The sequence below is a fragment of the Onychostoma macrolepis genome, chromosome 08 (assembly GCF_012432095.1).
Source record: "Onychostoma macrolepis isolate SWU-2019 chromosome 08, ASM1243209v1, whole genome shotgun sequence".
Lineage (NCBI taxonomy): Eukaryota > Metazoa > Chordata > Actinopteri > Cypriniformes > Cyprinidae > Onychostoma > Onychostoma macrolepis.
The window spans coordinates 16,912,141-16,930,341 of NC_081162.1; the positions used below are offsets into that span (position 1 = coordinate 16,912,141).

Sequence of the window (18,201 nt, forward strand, 5' to 3'; positions counted from 1 at the left end):
AGCTGTAAGCTCTAATAATCAAAATTAAAACAACAACAAAAAACTTTTGAAATGTTTTACTTTACTGTAATGAATCTAGAATATATGAAAGTTTCACTTTTTGAAATAAGTTACAAAAAAATGATATTGATATTATTGATATAAATGACACTTTTTCATGATATTCTATTTTTTTTTAGATGCACCTGTAGTTTATCTCAGTTAATTCATATTGAGCATGAGCACAAGTTTAGGCCTATCTCATATTGAGCATGAGCACAAGCGCTGAAACACTGCTCAAAGTTTAAAGTTCAGAGTAGCAGCAATAATTAACCCTAAAGTGAACAAGCAATGGGGGATTTATTTGAAAGCTGAGACAAACCGACTTCTTCAGTCCTTAATAACACCAATTAATTTGAAATAACCCAATAAATGTACATCATCTTACCTTAATTAAGACAAGTTTAAGAAGTTTTACAAAGATTTTTAAGATTCTTTTGAAGAATTTAAATTATTAGATTTCATTTTAAGAACAATATCAAGAGTAAAGATAGGAATAGGCAATTTTGGATTTAAGAATACTAAATATTCTTACTATTTATTTTTTAGGAAATTAAATAAAAATATAATAAATGTATTGTTAAGAATGTTTGATCTGTAAGCTACACTGGAAATTGGAATTGCGATTTGAAAGCATAACTTCATTTTGTTTGCTTAATAAATGTTGAAAAAGTCTTTGAGCTGTCACTAATACAGTTGTCAGGCAAACGCAAACATTACACAATGTATATTGTACCTGAAATATGGAACAGCATTCTCCATTTATCTCATATTCAGCACAAGTTTGAAACAGTTTAAAGTTCAAAGTAGCAGCAATGAATAATGCGATCCCTAAATTGATCAGGTTCATATGAAGTGCATAAACTCTGTTCTGGTTTCTTCAACACATTTAGTCCTGGATTGTTAGTTTCCAGCTAGTGATGTTGTCAAGCTCTGTATGTTCAAACTTGAGAGCAGGGAGTCCAAAAAGAAGTTACAAAAGCAGTCCACAGCAGTGGCAATGCCAGAAGTTGAAAAGTGAGTGTACCTTGGTGATATAGGGTGGACTGGACATCAGTGCCCACTTTCAAACTAAAGTACATCATTTTCCAATACATGAGATAAAAATAAGGATGCAAATTTAGACACCTAAAACCACAATTATTGGTTTTGGTTGAAAGAGGAAAAAGGTCTCAACAAAAATCATTGTTTCAGGTAGGCAATACCAAGTACATGTAAACAGTACACATGCGGCTTTTGGGTTGCATTTTGGTTTGTAACTTCAACAAACATTACTAAACCAAAGTAGATCACATATATTTATTTAGAGCAGGTGTTCTCAATTCAAACAAACCCAAACACAACATAACACAACGTGAGGTGATCCCCATGACATTCCATGCTGCTTTGCAAAAGTTCCAAGACAAACAGGATCCAATCGCTTCGCTATAATGATGATACAGTGTTTTCCAACTTTCTTTGAGTTCCAAAGTCTTTTAAGTTCAACCAATGGAAAGTGGATCTCAAGTATGATGGGTGGGTATAGTGGGTAGGGATGATAAAGACCTGCTTTACAGTGAGAGCGTGCTTGGATTGGATTGATCTCTCATGCAGCTCTTCCATTTACCATTCACCACAGAACAGAAGCGGTAATTAACATGAAGCCCTTTAGATTTGCTCATCAGCTGTTTATAGAGTCTTCAGGTTGTTTGGTAGAACTTTTGGATTTCTTAAAACCAAGATTAAATTTCTTTCAATATCAGGTCACACATTGCATGTCTCCACTTGAAACAAAACAGGCAGCTGATTGATGTAAAGGGCTGAAATGACAAAATCACAATTTTGTGCTGCTTTAAAGGTGCACCAAATTTGCATGTTTACATTTTGCTGGCTTATATTTACCCAAACAACTGATATGACGACTTAAGCCCAGAATAATTATTTTACTTTTATGCATTTGGCAGATGTTAACACATTCATATAAAGTTCCAAGTGGGAATAACAATCAGGGCAAGATGAACAAAAATGAACCTGCTCTAACTTGTAAGCAACTTGCGTAACCAGTAAAAGATGTATTACTCATCTGCACCTATTATATTAGTATCAAGCCTTTACTAAAATATTCTAGCAAAACACAGTGGAAGGATTCAAGGCGGCAAAATCTAATTATTTTACTGACTTTACTGAATTTATTTGTTTACTTTCATTTAGCAAATAAACATATTTGATATCTGCTAAAAAGCCTGTTCTGAAATTTGGAGATGGTTCTATTCTATAGAGCAAGGTTATGTAGAAGTAGAACACTCTTACCTACTAGTGTTGAATATAAGAGGGGTCACTGAGTCTGGTGATGTCTGTGAAAAGTTAATTTAATTAAAAACCATTCAATATCCACATTTGACACACAGCACAATACTATTATGATATCACTCATATCTCAACCCATTCTCACTCCCAAGGCGTCAAAAACTGAAGCATGGTCAAACTCCTTTCGCGTCACTATGAAGACGCCAAAGGTGCCCCTAGGCGTCATTATATGACAAAATAGGATCTCCATTGCTTTCAATTACTTGCTTTATGCGTCAGGTCAAGACGCTTATGGAAAATGACAACACGTTATCCTCCGTTGTTTTCAGTTGTTTGTCTTAGTTTAATGGTTTGCATGCATTTGTAAAAAATTTATAAATCATTTTATATACATTTATACTTTTATTGGAGCACCTAACCCACCCCTACCCTAAACCTACCCACTTCTGAACAACATAAAACACGTAACAGGCAAATATAAGTGCAGTCACAGGTATTTATTGCAAAAACTGACCATAAACAAGCAGTATAAAAGCATTACAAACAAGTCATGTTGCATTCCAAGTCTTCTGAAGCCATACGAAGTCTTTGTGAGAAGAAGAGAGCAAAACAAGGTTTTAATCGCTGAAAATGATCCCGCTCCCTTAACGCGCTCACATCTCATTCAAAAGACACTCCAGTCCCGTAGCATGACGCAATTGGTCACGAGACACAGAAGAGCCAATAGCCTGTCAGAACAGCATGACGCAATCGGTCACGAGACACACAAGAACCAATAGTATTTCACAACCAAGGCTGACGTAAGGCTTCTTCTGGCGGCATTTTTTGAATTCGCTCACAGACTGCAGCACACAGGCTGAGCTTAACGGCGGACGGAGACGGCAATCGCGTTTATTCCTCTCACAAATCAAATGTTTTGCCTCGGAAGACTTGGAATATTCATATTTTTTAAATAAATTATGACGGTAGTTGTATCTGCCTGTTATATCTTGTGTTTTATTGACAAATGGTAGGTTTAGGGGCAGGGGTTGGGTTATGTGCTCATAAATGTGTAAATAATGTAATATAAATAAAACTGTTGTGGCTGTTTACATTGAAAAATCACACCCCAACATATATGCAATAATGGCAATGTTATTACCCAATATATAATTTAATTATGACGATAAAATTCCCATTTTGGCGTCGGCATATTGACGCTAAGGGTTTCCTATTTAAAGCAACGGAGGACCCTGCAAGTCGAAAAATGACGCTAAGGGGTACCTTGAGCGTCAAAAAGCGACGCCAAGTGGTCCTGACCAAGCTTCAATATGTGACGAGTTGGGTGTGAGAATGGGTTGCATATCTACATAGAATTTTTGGTTTGTGCACTCATGTTATAAAGGGGTGCTTTGCTGGCTGTGATAGTATCTGTGGGTTTACAGTCTGTTTGCAAGGCATACATCACTGAGTTTACAATATAATCTGTGATAAAACTGGTTTTATCAGACTGAAATGTTGCATTATTTGCAATAAATTTCAGCTGCTCATTTCTTTAATTTGTATCTATAATAGAATAATATGTGCTATGGATAGCCTTATTATCTAGAAGGGTCAAGTTTCTAAACACCAAATAAATGCAAAAATCAAGATAAACTAAACTCTTTTATCCCATAATAAAATGTAAAGTTGGTTTCCTTGTGATATGACCCCTTTAATGCACTAAATTTTAATTTGTTTTCTTACATGTTTAATAATACTACTAATTAAAATACAAACAAACAAATATAATATTATCATGCAAAAAGTTACATTTTTCACTTACTGGTTCACACTGACCATCACTCTCTGGTATTGGAACGGAGCAAAAATGTATACCTAAAACATAAAACAAGTATATAATCACTTGCACAACACCTTAACGTTTTATTTATACATATATTTTTGTAATAATTACAGTCTTACTTCTGTCAGAAGCCTGTCTCTTCTGTTTCAATTTGCAATATATTTTTATCCCAACAGCTGTCACCAAAACACCAACAATGACTCCGACAACGACTCCAACAATGATAATAATTGGAACTGACTTCCCACATTCCACATCAGATGTCATTGTTCCTGGTTTTATTTCTTTAAGGCCTTTAATCTCACAACTATAAATGTATACATTGTTAGCATATCTAGTCATATTACAATATCTTTTAACACTTGTGAATCTATGTTAATCACTCACTTTGAATGTGGTCGACAGGCAGTGAAAGAGCCATTAGAGTAAGTCCCTTCCATGCAGTTAGCACATACAGTATCAGTAAATGCTGTTCCTGTAAGGATATTAAGATACTGACTGTATTAATGGGAGTTTATCATTACAAGTATTACTGGTACTGTTCTTGTTTCTGAGTCAACATTTTTAGTAAAGATAGTTGTCCTTCCACTCTATGGCCATTGTTTCTATGTGTTCTAAAATATTCACCTGTTTGTTTGACATATTGTCCAGGGTAACATTCAGAGTGCTTCACAGCAAATCTACAGCTGTCTTTCTTTCGCTCAGTGCAGTAGAATCCCTCCAATGGCTCACAAATAGTATCTGCAGAGCGTGTGCAAGTTTTCTTTATTCTTAGACCTAGTCCTGTGAAAAAATGCTTTCTTATATAAACAAATGTACTAGACATCATTTCTGTATTTTAAATCTTCATTTTGAAATACATACTCACCTGCATCACACACAGAGCAGGGAAAGCATTTATCCAACCCATTGGGTTCATCAATGTAAGTTGATGCAGGGCATGGAACACAAGTTGTGCTTGTGTCTACAGTACAATGCCAATAAACACGGTTTCCTAAAAATGTTTTTAAAAAAATCTCTTTGAAGGGACACTTCATGGGAGAATTAAATATTACAGTAAAAAAATATATAAGTTTCTTTGGGTCACACACTACACTGCTGCTAAACAATGTATACTGTACCTGGTGCACACATGGGGCAGCATTCTCCATGTATCTCATATTCAGCACGAGCACATGCACTAAAACACAGTTTGAAGTTCAAAGTAGCAGCAATGAATAACATGATCCCTAAATTGATCATGTTCACATAAAGTGCAAGAGGTTTTTTTGAAAGCAGAGTCAAACGTTTCTTCTCCAGACTTCATAAGCTCCGTTATGGATTCAGCAACACATTAGATGAAATAGTGGATTGTTGATCTTAGATACATTGGTTTCTCTCCAACTTGTGATGCCATCAAGCTCTGTAGGTTCAAACTCTGTAGGTTCAGAAAGAAGAAAAGCAATCCACAGTAAAGTCGGTGTATGCTGAGGTTCAGTTCATCAACATATGAAGGATGGTTGAGGTAATTAATATGAAGCTCTTTTGATTTCCTCATCCTCTGTGGAGTCTTCAGGTTCACTGGTAAATCATTCAGATCCAAGATACTAAGATTAGATTTCTTTCAGTATCAGTTCACACATTGCATGTCTCCACTTGAAACAGTTGAACAGGCAGTTGATTTAGGAGCTGATATAATGGGTGTCTCAGTGAGCTCCATAGTTCAGTGCACTGATCAGGGTTTGAGCCATTTTAAGAGCAGTCTCAATCGCAAAATCCTTCCAGTGTAGTGTTTGCTCTCTGAAAAACCCCACCACAAAAACCAGGGAGCATCGATGCACTATGCTCCCTTACTGGAAATTACATCACATTTCTGAAGAGTGAAACATAAAATGGCATAAAAGGTAAGAACAAACTGAATAAATATAATGACACATGATAAAAGATGTGAAATGATAACTAATTTTTTCATCAGCATAAACACACATTGCTAGACAGGTAATGAACACGGTTAACACTTAAAGGGCACCTATTATGCAAAATCCACTTTTACATGGTGTTTGGACATAAATGTGTGATGACTGTGTGAACACAACCACCCTACAATAATAAAAATCCTCATAAAACCACTCCTCATTTTTTAATCCCCTTTAAACCAAGTCAGTCTCACTAGGCCTGCCATGAGATCTGTGGGGTATTTTCGGCTGAAACTTCACAGACACATTCTGGGGACACCCAAGGCCAATATTACATCTTGTAAAAAAGGAGCATAATAGGTGCCCTTTAATATTTGACTGAAACGTTGTTGTTACAGACGAGCGTGACAATGCGGTTGGAGGATCCAAATGCAAGGCTTTATTGTGGAGCATGGTCAAACAGGCATGGTCAACAACAGAAAACAACAATGGCAGAGGCAAGGCAAAAGAGTCATCCAGATAAATAGGCAATGGTCAGGGCAGGCAGCAAACAAACGTAAAAAAAAAACAAGAGACAGTCCAGAGTCAAAAAAACAAAAAAACAGACAGGGCAAAACATATTCAAGGCAATTTGCCACTGACTATTCAAATGCGAGTTTTGAGCAGTGTAGAGTAGTGCACAATGCAACGCGACACGTAAAAAGACAGTATAAGTCATTATAATCAGTAATTATGTCCCCACTGGAAGCAACAAATGCCTCGTTTATAATGGGTTTTATTGTTTTTGTGTCATCGCGCCGGGACACGGCATCACAACATGGTAAGGGGGTAACATTTCCATCACACGCTTGAGGTATTCAGGGGCATAGAGGATCAACAATAATGTACAGTATGTGGAAAATAATGTGTTTTTTGAACGTCCTGCCTGCCTGTTGTTGATTAATACCAGCGGTGATGTTCTACAATGTTGTCTGTTGACGTTGTAGGTAGTCATGTTGCTGGAAATTGAGTAATTACTGTCCCAATGTGAGTCAGGCTCCTCACCTGTGCCTGGATTCGTGTATGTAGGCTACTTGATTCACAAGCTTGGGAGCTAATTGAGACGCACCCGATAAAATGACAGTGTTGTTTAAAGTGCTGCTTTAATGGTGCACCCAGTTTACATTTTTATGGTAACACATTAGAATAATGGTCCGTTGTTAACAAGTAACTGCAGGAAGTAATAGGTAGTACTACATTAACACTTAACTTAATACTATTAACTAATATGACTATATCTGAATATGAGCATGCAGATGTATTCAGGACTGAACTCCTATGAAACGTGTGAAGTTTGGGGCAGATCGGACATTGCTTGCCTGAGTTACAGCAACTTCCTGTTTCATGGCGAAACATCAAACTTTGTCAGGCCCCCAGGGACACGCCCCTTGACGAAAACTCTAGATCTTCGCAATTTAACAGCGAAGCCTGGAAATTGCAAAAACTGCACAAAAATCGAACAGGAAATTCAAAATAACGTACTTCCTGTTGGGTTTTGGATTTTGTACCAAGAGGCTTTTTTTTGTAGGTAATGGTGTGTTACACGTGTGTACCGATTTTCATGCATTTACATAAAACGTAGCTCGAGGCGCACTCTTTTGAAATATTATAGGTGGCGCTATCGAGCCATTTTGCCACATCCACTTCTGAAACCCATATCAGATGTAAATTTTCGCCAGTTCTGACCCGTGTGCAAAGTTTCATGAGTTTTGGAGCATGTTTAGGCCCTCCAAAATGCGATTCACTTTGGAGAAGAAGAAGAAGAAGAAGAAGAATAAACGGAGCAATTCCATGAGGGTCCTCGCACCTCGGTGCTCGGGCCCTAACTAAGCAGTAAGTAGTGGCAAATTCAGGAATAATGTAGTTCCTTATTAGATATTTGATAATTATTAAAATAAATATCCTCATTGAGAACTACTTGCGAACTATGACCAGTTAATAAAGAATAACCAATTAATTACAAATCACAACAGTAACGTCTTAAAAGCGAACAAATGGGTTCTTTGTGGAAACTAATTTATGAATATGATATTCCCCAAATAAGTCGGCTACAGGTTGAAATTGTGACTACTACTCTTACCAAAGCATGGATGTTATCTGTTTATTTCAAACAAAAACATAGAATAATAATAAAAATAATTCATTTAAAAATGTTAATAATTAGGAAGTGATTGAATTAGTTAACAATTATGAGCTCCACTTTGTGTCAGTTCAGTATAGTGACAGTAGGCTGGGGAGGACTTTTCTTGAATATAAATGACGATGTTCTCTTGACAAAAACAATTCACATCCTTAATGAAGGCATGGACTGCATTTATATTGTGTTAAGCACAAAACTGCATATTCCAGATTACAGTGTCTGGTAAAATATCACCAGTGCCTCACACAATTGTATGACTGTATACTATGTGTCAGATTTAAATGTGTTAAATAACGTATTAAATTACTTCGTAATTACTGAGTGGTTAAGGTGTTTTTCACTTTAAAATAATGGTCCAGATCACTAGTAGTTCCTGCAGGCTGACAAGGTAACGCTTGAGTAATTAGTGAAGGGTTAATGTATTTTTCACTTTAAAGCTAAAGTGCTACTAAGGAACTACTAGTGATCTGGACCATTATTTTAAAGTGAAAAACACGTTAACCCCTCAGTAATTACTCACACGTAAATTAAGTTTTATACAGTGGGGCAAAAAAGTATTTAGTCAGCCACCAATTGTGCAAGTTCTCCCACTTAAAAAGATGAGAGAGGCCTGTAATTTTCATCATAGGTATACCTCAACTATGAGAGACAAAATGAGAAAAAAATCCAGAAAATCACATTGTAGGATTTTTAAAGAATTAATTGGTAAATTCCTCTGTAAAATAAGTATTTGGTCACCTACAAACAAGCAAGATTTCTGGCTCTCACAGACCTGTAACTTCTTCTTTAAGAGGCTCCTCTGTCCTCCACTCGTTACCTGTATTAATGGCATCTGTTTGAACTCGTTATCAGTATAAAAGACACCTGTCCACAACCTCAAACAGTCCAACTCCAAACTCCACCATAGCCAAGACCAAAGAGCTGTCAAAGGACACCAGAAACAAAATTGTAGACCTGCACCAGGCTGGGAAGACTGAATCTGCAATAGGTAAGCAGCTTGGTGTGAAGAAATCAACTGTGGGAGCAATTATTAGAAAATGGAAGACATAAAAGACCACTGATAATCTCCCTCGATCTGGGGCTCCATGCAAGATCTCACCCCGTGGGGTCAAAATGATCACAAGAACTGTGAGCATAAATCCCAGAACCACACGGGGGGACCTAGTGAATGACCTGCAGAGAGCTGGGACCAAAGTAACAAAGGCCTCAAATCCTGCAGTGCCAGACGTGTCCCCTGCTTAAGCCAGTACATGTCCGGCCCGTCTGAAGTTTGCTAGAGAGCATTTGGATGATCCAGAAGAGGATTGGGAGAATGTCATATGGTCAGATGAAACCAAAATAGAACTTTTTGGTAAAAACTCAACTTGTCGTGTTTGGAGGAGAAAGAATGCCGAGTTGCATCCAAAGAACACCATACCTACTGTGAAGCATGGGGGTGGAAACATCATGCTTTGGGGCTGTTTTTCTGCAAAGGGACCAGGACGACTGATCCGTGTAAACGAAAGAATTAATGGGGCCATGTATCGTGAGATTTTGAGTGAAAACCTCCTTCCATCAGCAAGGGCATTGAAGATGAAACGTGGCTGGGTCTTTTAGCATGACAATGATCCCAAACACACCGCCTGGCAACGAAGGAGTGGCTTCAGAAGAAGCATTTCAAGGTCCTGGAGTGGCCTAGCCAGTCTCCAGATCTCAACTCCATCGAAAATCTTTGGAGGGAGTTGAAAGTCCGTGTTGCCCAGCGACAGACCCAAAACATTACTGCTCTAGAGGAGATCTGCATGGAGGAATGGGCCAAAATACCAGCAACAGTGTGTGAAAACCTTGTGAAGACTTGCAGAAAACGTTTGACCTCTGTCATTGCCAACAAAAGGTATATAACAAAGTATTGAGATTAAATTTTGTTATTGACCAAATACTTATTTTCCACCATAATTTTCAAATAAATTCTTTAAAAATCCTACAATGTGATTTTCTGGATTTTTTTTCTCATTTTGTCTCTCATAGTTGAGGTATACCTATGATGAAAATTACAGGCCTCTCTCATCTTTTTAAGTGGGAGAACTTGCACAATTGGTGGCTGACTAAATACTTTTTTGCCCCACTGTATCTGACAGATACTGTACAGTCATGCATTTGTGTGAGGCACTAGTGATATTTTAGCAGTAGGTCATTTGGGGGTGGGATACATATTGAACTGACATAAAACAAAGTTCATAATTGTGAACTAATTCAATCATGAGCTTGTCAGCATCACTTCCTAATTATTAACATTTTTAAGTGAATTATTGTTTTTATTATTATTCTATGTTTCTGATTGAAATAAACAGAGAACATGCATCCTTTCGTAATAGTAGTAGTCACAATTTCAAACTGTAGCCGACTTATTTGGGGGATATCATTTTCATAAATTAGTTTCCGCAAAGAACCCAATTGTTCACTTTTAAGATGTTACTGTTGTGATTAGTAATTAATTGGTTATTCTTTATTAATTGGTCATAGTTCGCAAGTAGTTCTCAATGATGAGATTTTTATTTAATAATTATCACATATCTAATAAGGAATTACCTTTGTCCTAAAATTGTTACTACTTACTGCTTAAGTAGTAACAATTAGCAGGTGGCGCAAGCGGCTGTTGATGAAGGCCATATGTGGATCAAGTCACTCATTTACAAAAACTGATTTGCAGAAATGGAGCTAGCACTAGAAGTTGTGATTATCGGGGCCAGTATAAACATGTGGAAACGCTGATTGTGTGTATGTTAATTCAACATTTTCGCTGTTTCCCGTAGCCTACATATAAGCAGCTTTCTCTACCACAAAGGAGATTATAATGCTCTTTTACCCAACGCTGAAGTACAGAACTAACATTACATCTGAGGAAGACATACATTGCTTTCGGTTGATTAGTTTCTGTAACTTCCTATCATGGCTTGTGTGACGCTGTGCTGTAATACTGGGGTTCCCCTCATACGTCACACTCCAGGATTCCCCAACAAGGCCTAAAGCGCCTCAGTGAACTAATACAGTGATATAAGACCTCAGATCTCAGAATACACTTTATTGATGATTATGCAAACTATATACAGGCATGCAAATGAGGTCAGAAGAAAGCATCGCGCTGCATTTTCGTTGCTTTCCCTTACCACTGATCTATAGTCGACAGTTCTACAAAGATTTCAATACCACGATTAGTTTTAACAGTAAGCAACCACTATATATCAACATAAAAAAGGAGTTCAAAACCGCCTAGGTGTATTTGTGCAGCAAATGTAAACCTGAGAAAGCATTGTCGCGCTATCGCACCCAAGGGGCCGTCTGACAATTCCACTGACTGGGTTAAAATGTCCAATGTATTTAAATTAAAGTGACTTTTAACATTTAAAATAACACAGTCAAATTTTAAAGCTTGTATTGCTCATAGTGATTTACTACAGATGAGATTTTGCCAATATATATACTGTATGTACAGTACACAATTATTTACATATAAAAGATCCCTGGTAAGGTTTTTTTTCATGTTCCAATGGTTGTAGTACATTGCTAGATACAAAACAACTGTGTGATCGTTATTATTGATGTTGGTAATTGTTAGTAAAAAAACTACAGTAATTCACCAAAAGGGTTTTTCATGTTCCACAGGTTGTAGTACGTTGTGAAATTTTGCCAATATCTCCCTTACTGTATGTACAATTCACTTTTTTCATTTTTAAAACAAAAACAAAAAATCTCTAAGACCTCAAAAGGAATTGTTCATTTTCCAAAGGTTGTAATATAAAATATTGATGTACTTTATGTACATTAAGGGAGGTATTAGCAAAATTTCACCTATAGTAAGTGAGTCTAGTCACTAGGAATGTACTACAAACTTTTGGAACACAAGTCAATTTGGAGTAAATTATTAATTTACTGTAAACATTAATTTGAATAAATTATTTGAATTTAATAATTGCATTTAAATAATTTAGTAAATTATTACTTCGTTTTGTACTGTGAGGTAAATTTGCAGACGGTCCCTAAAGCAGCCTAGGCGAATATGCAGTGAATATCAAACCTAAAACCTATAATATCGCGCTTGGTTTTCTACGGGAGAAAAAATGGTTTGGTGAAACTTGTTGGTTGTGGGCTCATCTGCTTAAATGTACATAATATACAGTAATATATTTTATTAATTAGATGCTGAATTTAATCATTTATTATCACTGAGGCAAACCGTGTTAAGTGTTTTCTTTATGGGAAATGTTTAACGTGCAGTTTTGCGCGTGCCGTAACTTGTGTTCATATCTGTATCTGTTTGCATCATCGGTAAGATCCGAGTTTGGTCTTTTAATATTAGCAAAATCTGCGCAGAACCGATCACCGGTGATCACCGCGAGATGCATGCCGGTTAGAAAAGTGTCTGAGTTTTTTATATTTTAATTTTTTTATTAAACATATAACATTCACAGGGGATACAGTCAAAGCAATAAAATACATACACAACCAGAATACAAAACAAATACCTCGATAATAGCAATAACAAAAAAGAAATATAAAGAGAAAAACAAATAAATAATAGTTGCCATAAACATCTTTTAAAATAAATAAATAAATAAAAAGTGTCCAAGTTACGTCCGCCTTGTTGTCATGTCATGCTGACTTGTGCCAAAAAACTCTCGCGACGGCGAGGCGGCTGTGTCGGATCGAGCAGTCACGTGCAGTTGCTCTCCACCGACTGCGCTGATCAAAAGCAGGATGGGAAACGACTGACTGACGACACAGCTTAACGCTCATTGGTTCAGACAACTGTGATGCTGTGTTCTCTGCTAAAATGTTTTTTTTTTTTTAAATCTGATTTCATGTGATTGTGTATTTAAATTATGCTTGAATATTCCCAAATAGTGCGATCTCTGTGTGAGATATGTGATTGTTGTCATATTTCTATAAAAATCTAAAATACATGTTTGTATTAAAGTAGAATGGATGATAAATACGCCTTTTGTATGGGATTAAATAGGAAGCACTTTGAGTGTCCTGTTCATCATACTTATATTCATATAAAAGCAACAGAACTGAAATTATATCACATTTATTAGCAGAACAGCACATAACAATAACGCGATATCCGCCTTTGATCTCGTATGTATCTGTTCCACTTCGAGAAGGCAGAACTGTCCATCTTGACTGCGCTTATTTCACTCCTCCCCTCACTGCAGACGCCTACATTTCAGGTGAGGCGCATCTCAAACAAGTCTAATAGCTGTCATTGTGTTAGTGCACTACTGAGCCATGTAATGTGTTTTCTTTAACCGATTTCTGAGGGAAACAGCGTGAAACCTTGCGCGTTCGTTCATATTCTACATCTGTTTAACTGTCCATTTAGTTTGCATAATCATCAATAAAGTGTATTCTGAGATCTGAGGTCTTATATCACTGTATTAGTTCACTGAGGCGCGTTAAGCGTCGTTGGGGAATCCTGGAGTGTGACTTATGAGGGGAACCCCAGTATTACAGCACAGCGTCACACAAGCCATGATACAGAGTTACAGAAATAAGCAACCGAATGCAATATATGTCTTCCTCAGATGTAATGTTCTGTACTTCAGCGTTGGGTAAAAGAGCATTATAATCTCCTTTGTGGTAGAGAAAGCTGCTTATATGTAGGCTACGGGAAACAGCGAAAATGTTGAATTAACATACACACAATCAGCGTTTCCACATGCTTATACTGGCCCCGATAATCAAAACTTCTAGCGCTAGCTCCATTTCTGCAAATCAGTTTTTGTAAATGAGTGACTTGATCCACATATGGCCTTCATCAACAGCTGCTTGCGCCACCTGCTGGTGAGCGGCTGACATCAGCTGGAGATCATGCATAGGTGCTCTACTGCTATTCCTGCGGTTCCTGGATGTGCAACGCTGAATTTTCTGCTGAATTTTAACCACGAAATTTGTGGCAGCGAATTTGGAAAGTGAAATAAAATGACTGAAATTTGCCTGTCGAATATTATACATCGTATTTTTAAACACATTGAATATTTTAGAAGTGAATTCTGGAAGGTGAATATGAATTATTGAACTTTTAATTATGAAAATGTGTGTGCGAAATGTTTTGAATTGAAATATTCACAGCTTAAATAAACAACTATGTTAAATTTCAGGACCTAAAAATACAAGCCCTGGAAATACAAGGCATTAAAATTCAAGCACTGTTAATCGCAATGCATCTTTTTTTTTTTTTCGATTTGTGGAATTCAGCATGCTTTATGTTTCAAAAACTATTGTCATTATTCTGCTTCCATATATGTCTAATATCACAATTAAAATTAACTTTGATAAAGGGCAGGGGCTCAAGCCTGAAAAAAAAAAAAACTGATCAAAGCAAATATAAAGGTGCTTATAAAATGGTTTTATTTTCACCTACAAACACTCTGGGAAACGCCTAACTTTCAGGTGTGTTATTGTTAGGCCACAAATGCTCTTTGTTTCATTTAGTGAGAAATCACATGATCAATACCAAAAAACAAGAACTCTGTTCTCCATTAACTTTCTATTTCATTTCAATAGAAAACATAGGAACACTTTGAGACCATGTCAATATTGCTTGATACAACTGTAAAAAATAATAAGTTAATAAATAAATTAAGCACAATTACTCTAAATCACTTGATACAATAAGGGCAACTTACATTTTAAAACCATACATTTACTTTATGTAATAATGAATAAATAGCTATAAATAGGCTAATGGACAACTTAACTTGAAACAAGCCAAATAAGCAGTCTCTTTAAGTTGTATCAACGTACTCCATTTAGTATTAGGCTTATTAAGAGTATTTACATTTTAATTTACTTACCTCATATAAAGGATTGTGGAGAAGAACTCTTCTGGTACGAAAGAAGAATCCTGCTTCCTGGTTTATGCGTTCTGAAGGTGGTGTAAAGATCAACAAGGGATTATCTAGGACATGCGCAAGGAGGTTTTTTTTTTTTTGCATAAGAATATAACAAGAGAAATGCAACGTTGAATATAAATGCTATCAGTAGCCTACACAAGATTACAAGTAAAATAAAAAGTAAAATAAAAATTACAAGTTTAATAAAAATTAAACACCTTATTTAATGCATTTACAACTGTCATTAGAAAAATCTGTTGAAACGAAGGTAGCCTAAACAAATTAATCTGGGCGTGGTCTGAGACGCGAAATGAAAGCGCATTAAAACTTCCCTTAAACCGCGTCAGATACATTGGAACATCGACAGGGGAACAACAGAGTCCAATAATGATACAAACATTCACAAATAATGTGGAAAGCTTTAAAATCTGTTCCGTTGAAAATTCCCTTTGACGAATCTGTGGAGGTCCAACATCTGCTGGAAACTCAGGTAAAACTATTAGCGTGCATGCGCACGTCCCCAGTTAACACGATCCCCAGTTGATCCATAACACCGGTTAAGACACCAGAGAGGAGAAGAGGATGATTTCAACTGTTTATTGATATAAGCATATGCAACAGGTGGAGCCAGGAGGTAACGAGGTGCATTAATAAATGTTCTTCCTTTGCATAGAGAAGGTGAGCACGAGTACCGGTGCAGAGCAGTATTGTCTTGTTCTTTATGTCGGTAGCTAGTGTAAGCGTCCACTTGGATGAGTGGATGAGGGTGTGTGTGTGGTCTGCAACAAATAAAGGCATATTCTAATAAACAATTCTTCTTTTATCACACTACACAAGATACGTATGTTTACGTTCCAACAACAACATACACAGTAATAAAGAGTTACTGGCTTCCCCCAAACCTCAACACTATAGGCTATACTGTAACATGTAGATACAACAAACCGTACATTACGGAACATCATGAATGGATTAAACAATAGAAGTTATTACACTATGCATTAGTTGCGAACTCAAATACTGCGGCACTTCGCATAGCGTCCATTTTGTATGCATCGTCATTTCAACTTCTCTATTTAGCAAACGGAAATCAGCTCGAATAACGGTGTAATTCACACTTTCTCTCTGGACGCACACAACTTAAACACTCAAATGAACATAAAGACGATCATCTGGCCGCTATCGGCCATGGAATCCCACCGCTCATTCCCGCTGGAGACAGGTAATAACTAGAGTGAAACTGAAAGTCACGTATGCGCAGCGCCGTGATGCACTTCCCCGAATGCGCTGCGTTCCGTCAAAATAAAAGTCCTCACGCTCGGGAAGAGCGTGTTCGTGTGCATATACACAGTATATCATTGTCCATTACTAATGAGCCTTTCTCACAACCATACAGTAGCCCAGCGGTTCCCAATCCCAGTCCTCGCGCCCCCCTGGCTGCTCTGCATATTTTGCATGGAGTAGCAGTCAGAAATTTTTGTCTCAGAAAAAGCCTCTGTTATACTTTCCGCGTCAGCTAGAGTCCGCTATGTTATGCGTGACGTAAAAATCGTCAACGGACGTGGCTTGTTTGAGATGAGCAAAGGGTGTTTCTCAAACGGAAGGCTGGATCCTACCGAGGCTGCGTCCTTCCTAGTTCAGTCCTTCAGAGTCTTGTAGGCTAGACTCGTCCTCATCGGCATATAAACGCTAGAATGAGACGCTCTAGTAAGTGCGCGTGGCTACGTCACATATGTTCCCGCCCTTACCGTCACGGCACAAAAACACTAAAACTTAGTTTTGGAGAAAAAAAACTTTGTATTACAAATCTTTATATTATTTGGCTTTCTATTAATGCAATACAATGAAAAACCGTCATCTACGATCTCCCTGGCATAAATTATTGGCAGTTTAGCGTTTAGTAAGTAATTTACACCAAAACAAAAGATAACATCTATCCTTTCATGTCCGAAAACATTATTTTTGTCTTAGATTTCATAATAAATTCAGACAAGCTCAGTACTGACTCGTTTTTCGTCAGTTTATTTTCATGAAATGGAATGGGTACAAAGGATTGTGGGTGATTGAAGGTCGCGGAGGATACATCCCATGCATCCTTCATATTCAGCTGAAAGAAGGACGCGAAACGAAGGCTGTCTTCCAAGGATCCTTCCGACTGAGATGGCCTTCAGCGACGTTTGATGACGTGGCAGCCGAGATATGCAACCTTTGTAGGATGCAGCCTTCCGTTTGAGAAACACCCAAAATCTGCGCAGAACCGATCACCCGTGATCACCGCGAGGTGCATGCCGGTTAGAAAAGAAAAGTGTCCAAGTCCGCCTGGCTCTGATGTCATGCTGACTTGTGCCAAAAAACTCTCGCGACGGCGAGGCGGCTGTGTCGGATCGAGCAGTCGCGCGCAGTTGCTCTCCACCGACTGCGCTGATCAAAAGCATGATGGGAAACGACTGACTGACCGACTGAATGCTCATTGGTTCAGACAACTGTGATGCTGCGTTCTCTGCTAAAATGTTTTATTTTTTTGAATCTGATTTCATGCTATTATGTATTTAAATTGTGCATGAATATTCCCAAACACTATGACAGTGCAATCTCTGTGTGAGATGTGATTGTTGTCATATTTCTATAAAACTCTAAAATACATGTTTGTATTAAAGTAAAAATGAATGATAAATTCATTTAAATTCATACGATAATTTCGTATGAAATTAAATAGCAAGCACTTTTAGTGTCTTGTTCATTATATTTATTTTTATATAAAGGCAACAGAACTGAAATTATATCATGTTTATCAGCAGCATATGAGTGAGAATAACGCGATATCTGCCTTTGATCTCGTAGGTATCTGCACTGTAAAAAATAAGTGTAATTTTAACTGTAAAATGTTGTAAAAACGCTACTGAAAAAAACTGTTAATGTTAACAGTGAGTTCCTGTACTATATACAGGGACAAACTGTAAAAGATCTAAACAGACATTTCATGTAATTTTACAGTAAAATGCTGTTAATTGTACAGTTTTTAGAAGTAAAAATAACAAATCAATGTATAATTTACCGTCAAAAACTGTAAACTGATATTCCCAGAATTCCCTGCGTGACACT

At 37.1% G+C, this 18,201-nt stretch overlaps 1 protein-coding gene across 3 annotated transcripts; it reads right to left on the bottom strand.

The window, feature by feature from the left end:
- Positions 1-1,319: 1,319 nt before the first annotated feature.
- LOC131545333 (tumor necrosis factor receptor superfamily member 14-like) lies at positions 1,320-17,453 on the bottom strand. 3 transcript variants are annotated; one of them, XM_058784036.1, is made up of 9 exons: positions 16,093-17,453; positions 15,061-15,878; positions 5,019-6,002; positions 4,778-4,933; positions 4,538-4,625; positions 4,270-4,457; positions 4,130-4,182; positions 2,329-2,372; positions 1,320-1,838 (listed from the first exon to the last, which is right to left on the bottom strand). In XM_058784036.1, the coding sequence occupies exons 3-9, from the start codon at positions 5,308-5,310 to the stop codon at positions 1,778-1,780; spliced, it is 882 nt and encodes a 293-aa protein (XP_058640019.1). In that variant the 5' UTR covers positions 5,311-6,002; positions 15,061-15,878; positions 16,093-17,453; the 3' UTR covers positions 1,320-1,777. The 3 variants fall into 3 exon arrangements, with proteins under 3 accessions (XP_058640019.1, XP_058640021.1, XP_058640020.1); XM_058784038.1 differs by having other exon boundaries at positions 5,019-5,144; positions 5,272-6,002; positions 15,061-17,431; XM_058784037.1 differs by having other exon boundaries at positions 15,061-15,131; positions 16,716-16,734.
- Positions 17,454-18,201: the final 748 nt, after the last annotated feature.

Coding starts and splice junctions, on each gene's coding strand:
- LOC131545333 (XM_058784036.1), bottom strand. CDS start 5,310: ATGAGATACATGGAGAATGCTGCCCCATGTGTGCACCAGGTACAGTAT. Junction 4,626..4,777: donor ACAATATGTCAAACAAACAG/GTGAATATTTTA, acceptor ATATCCTTACAG/GAACAGCATTTACTGATACT. Junction 4,458..4,537: donor GCCTGTCGACCACATTCAAA/GTGAGTGATTAA, acceptor ATACATTTATAG/TTGTGAGATTAAAGGCCTTA.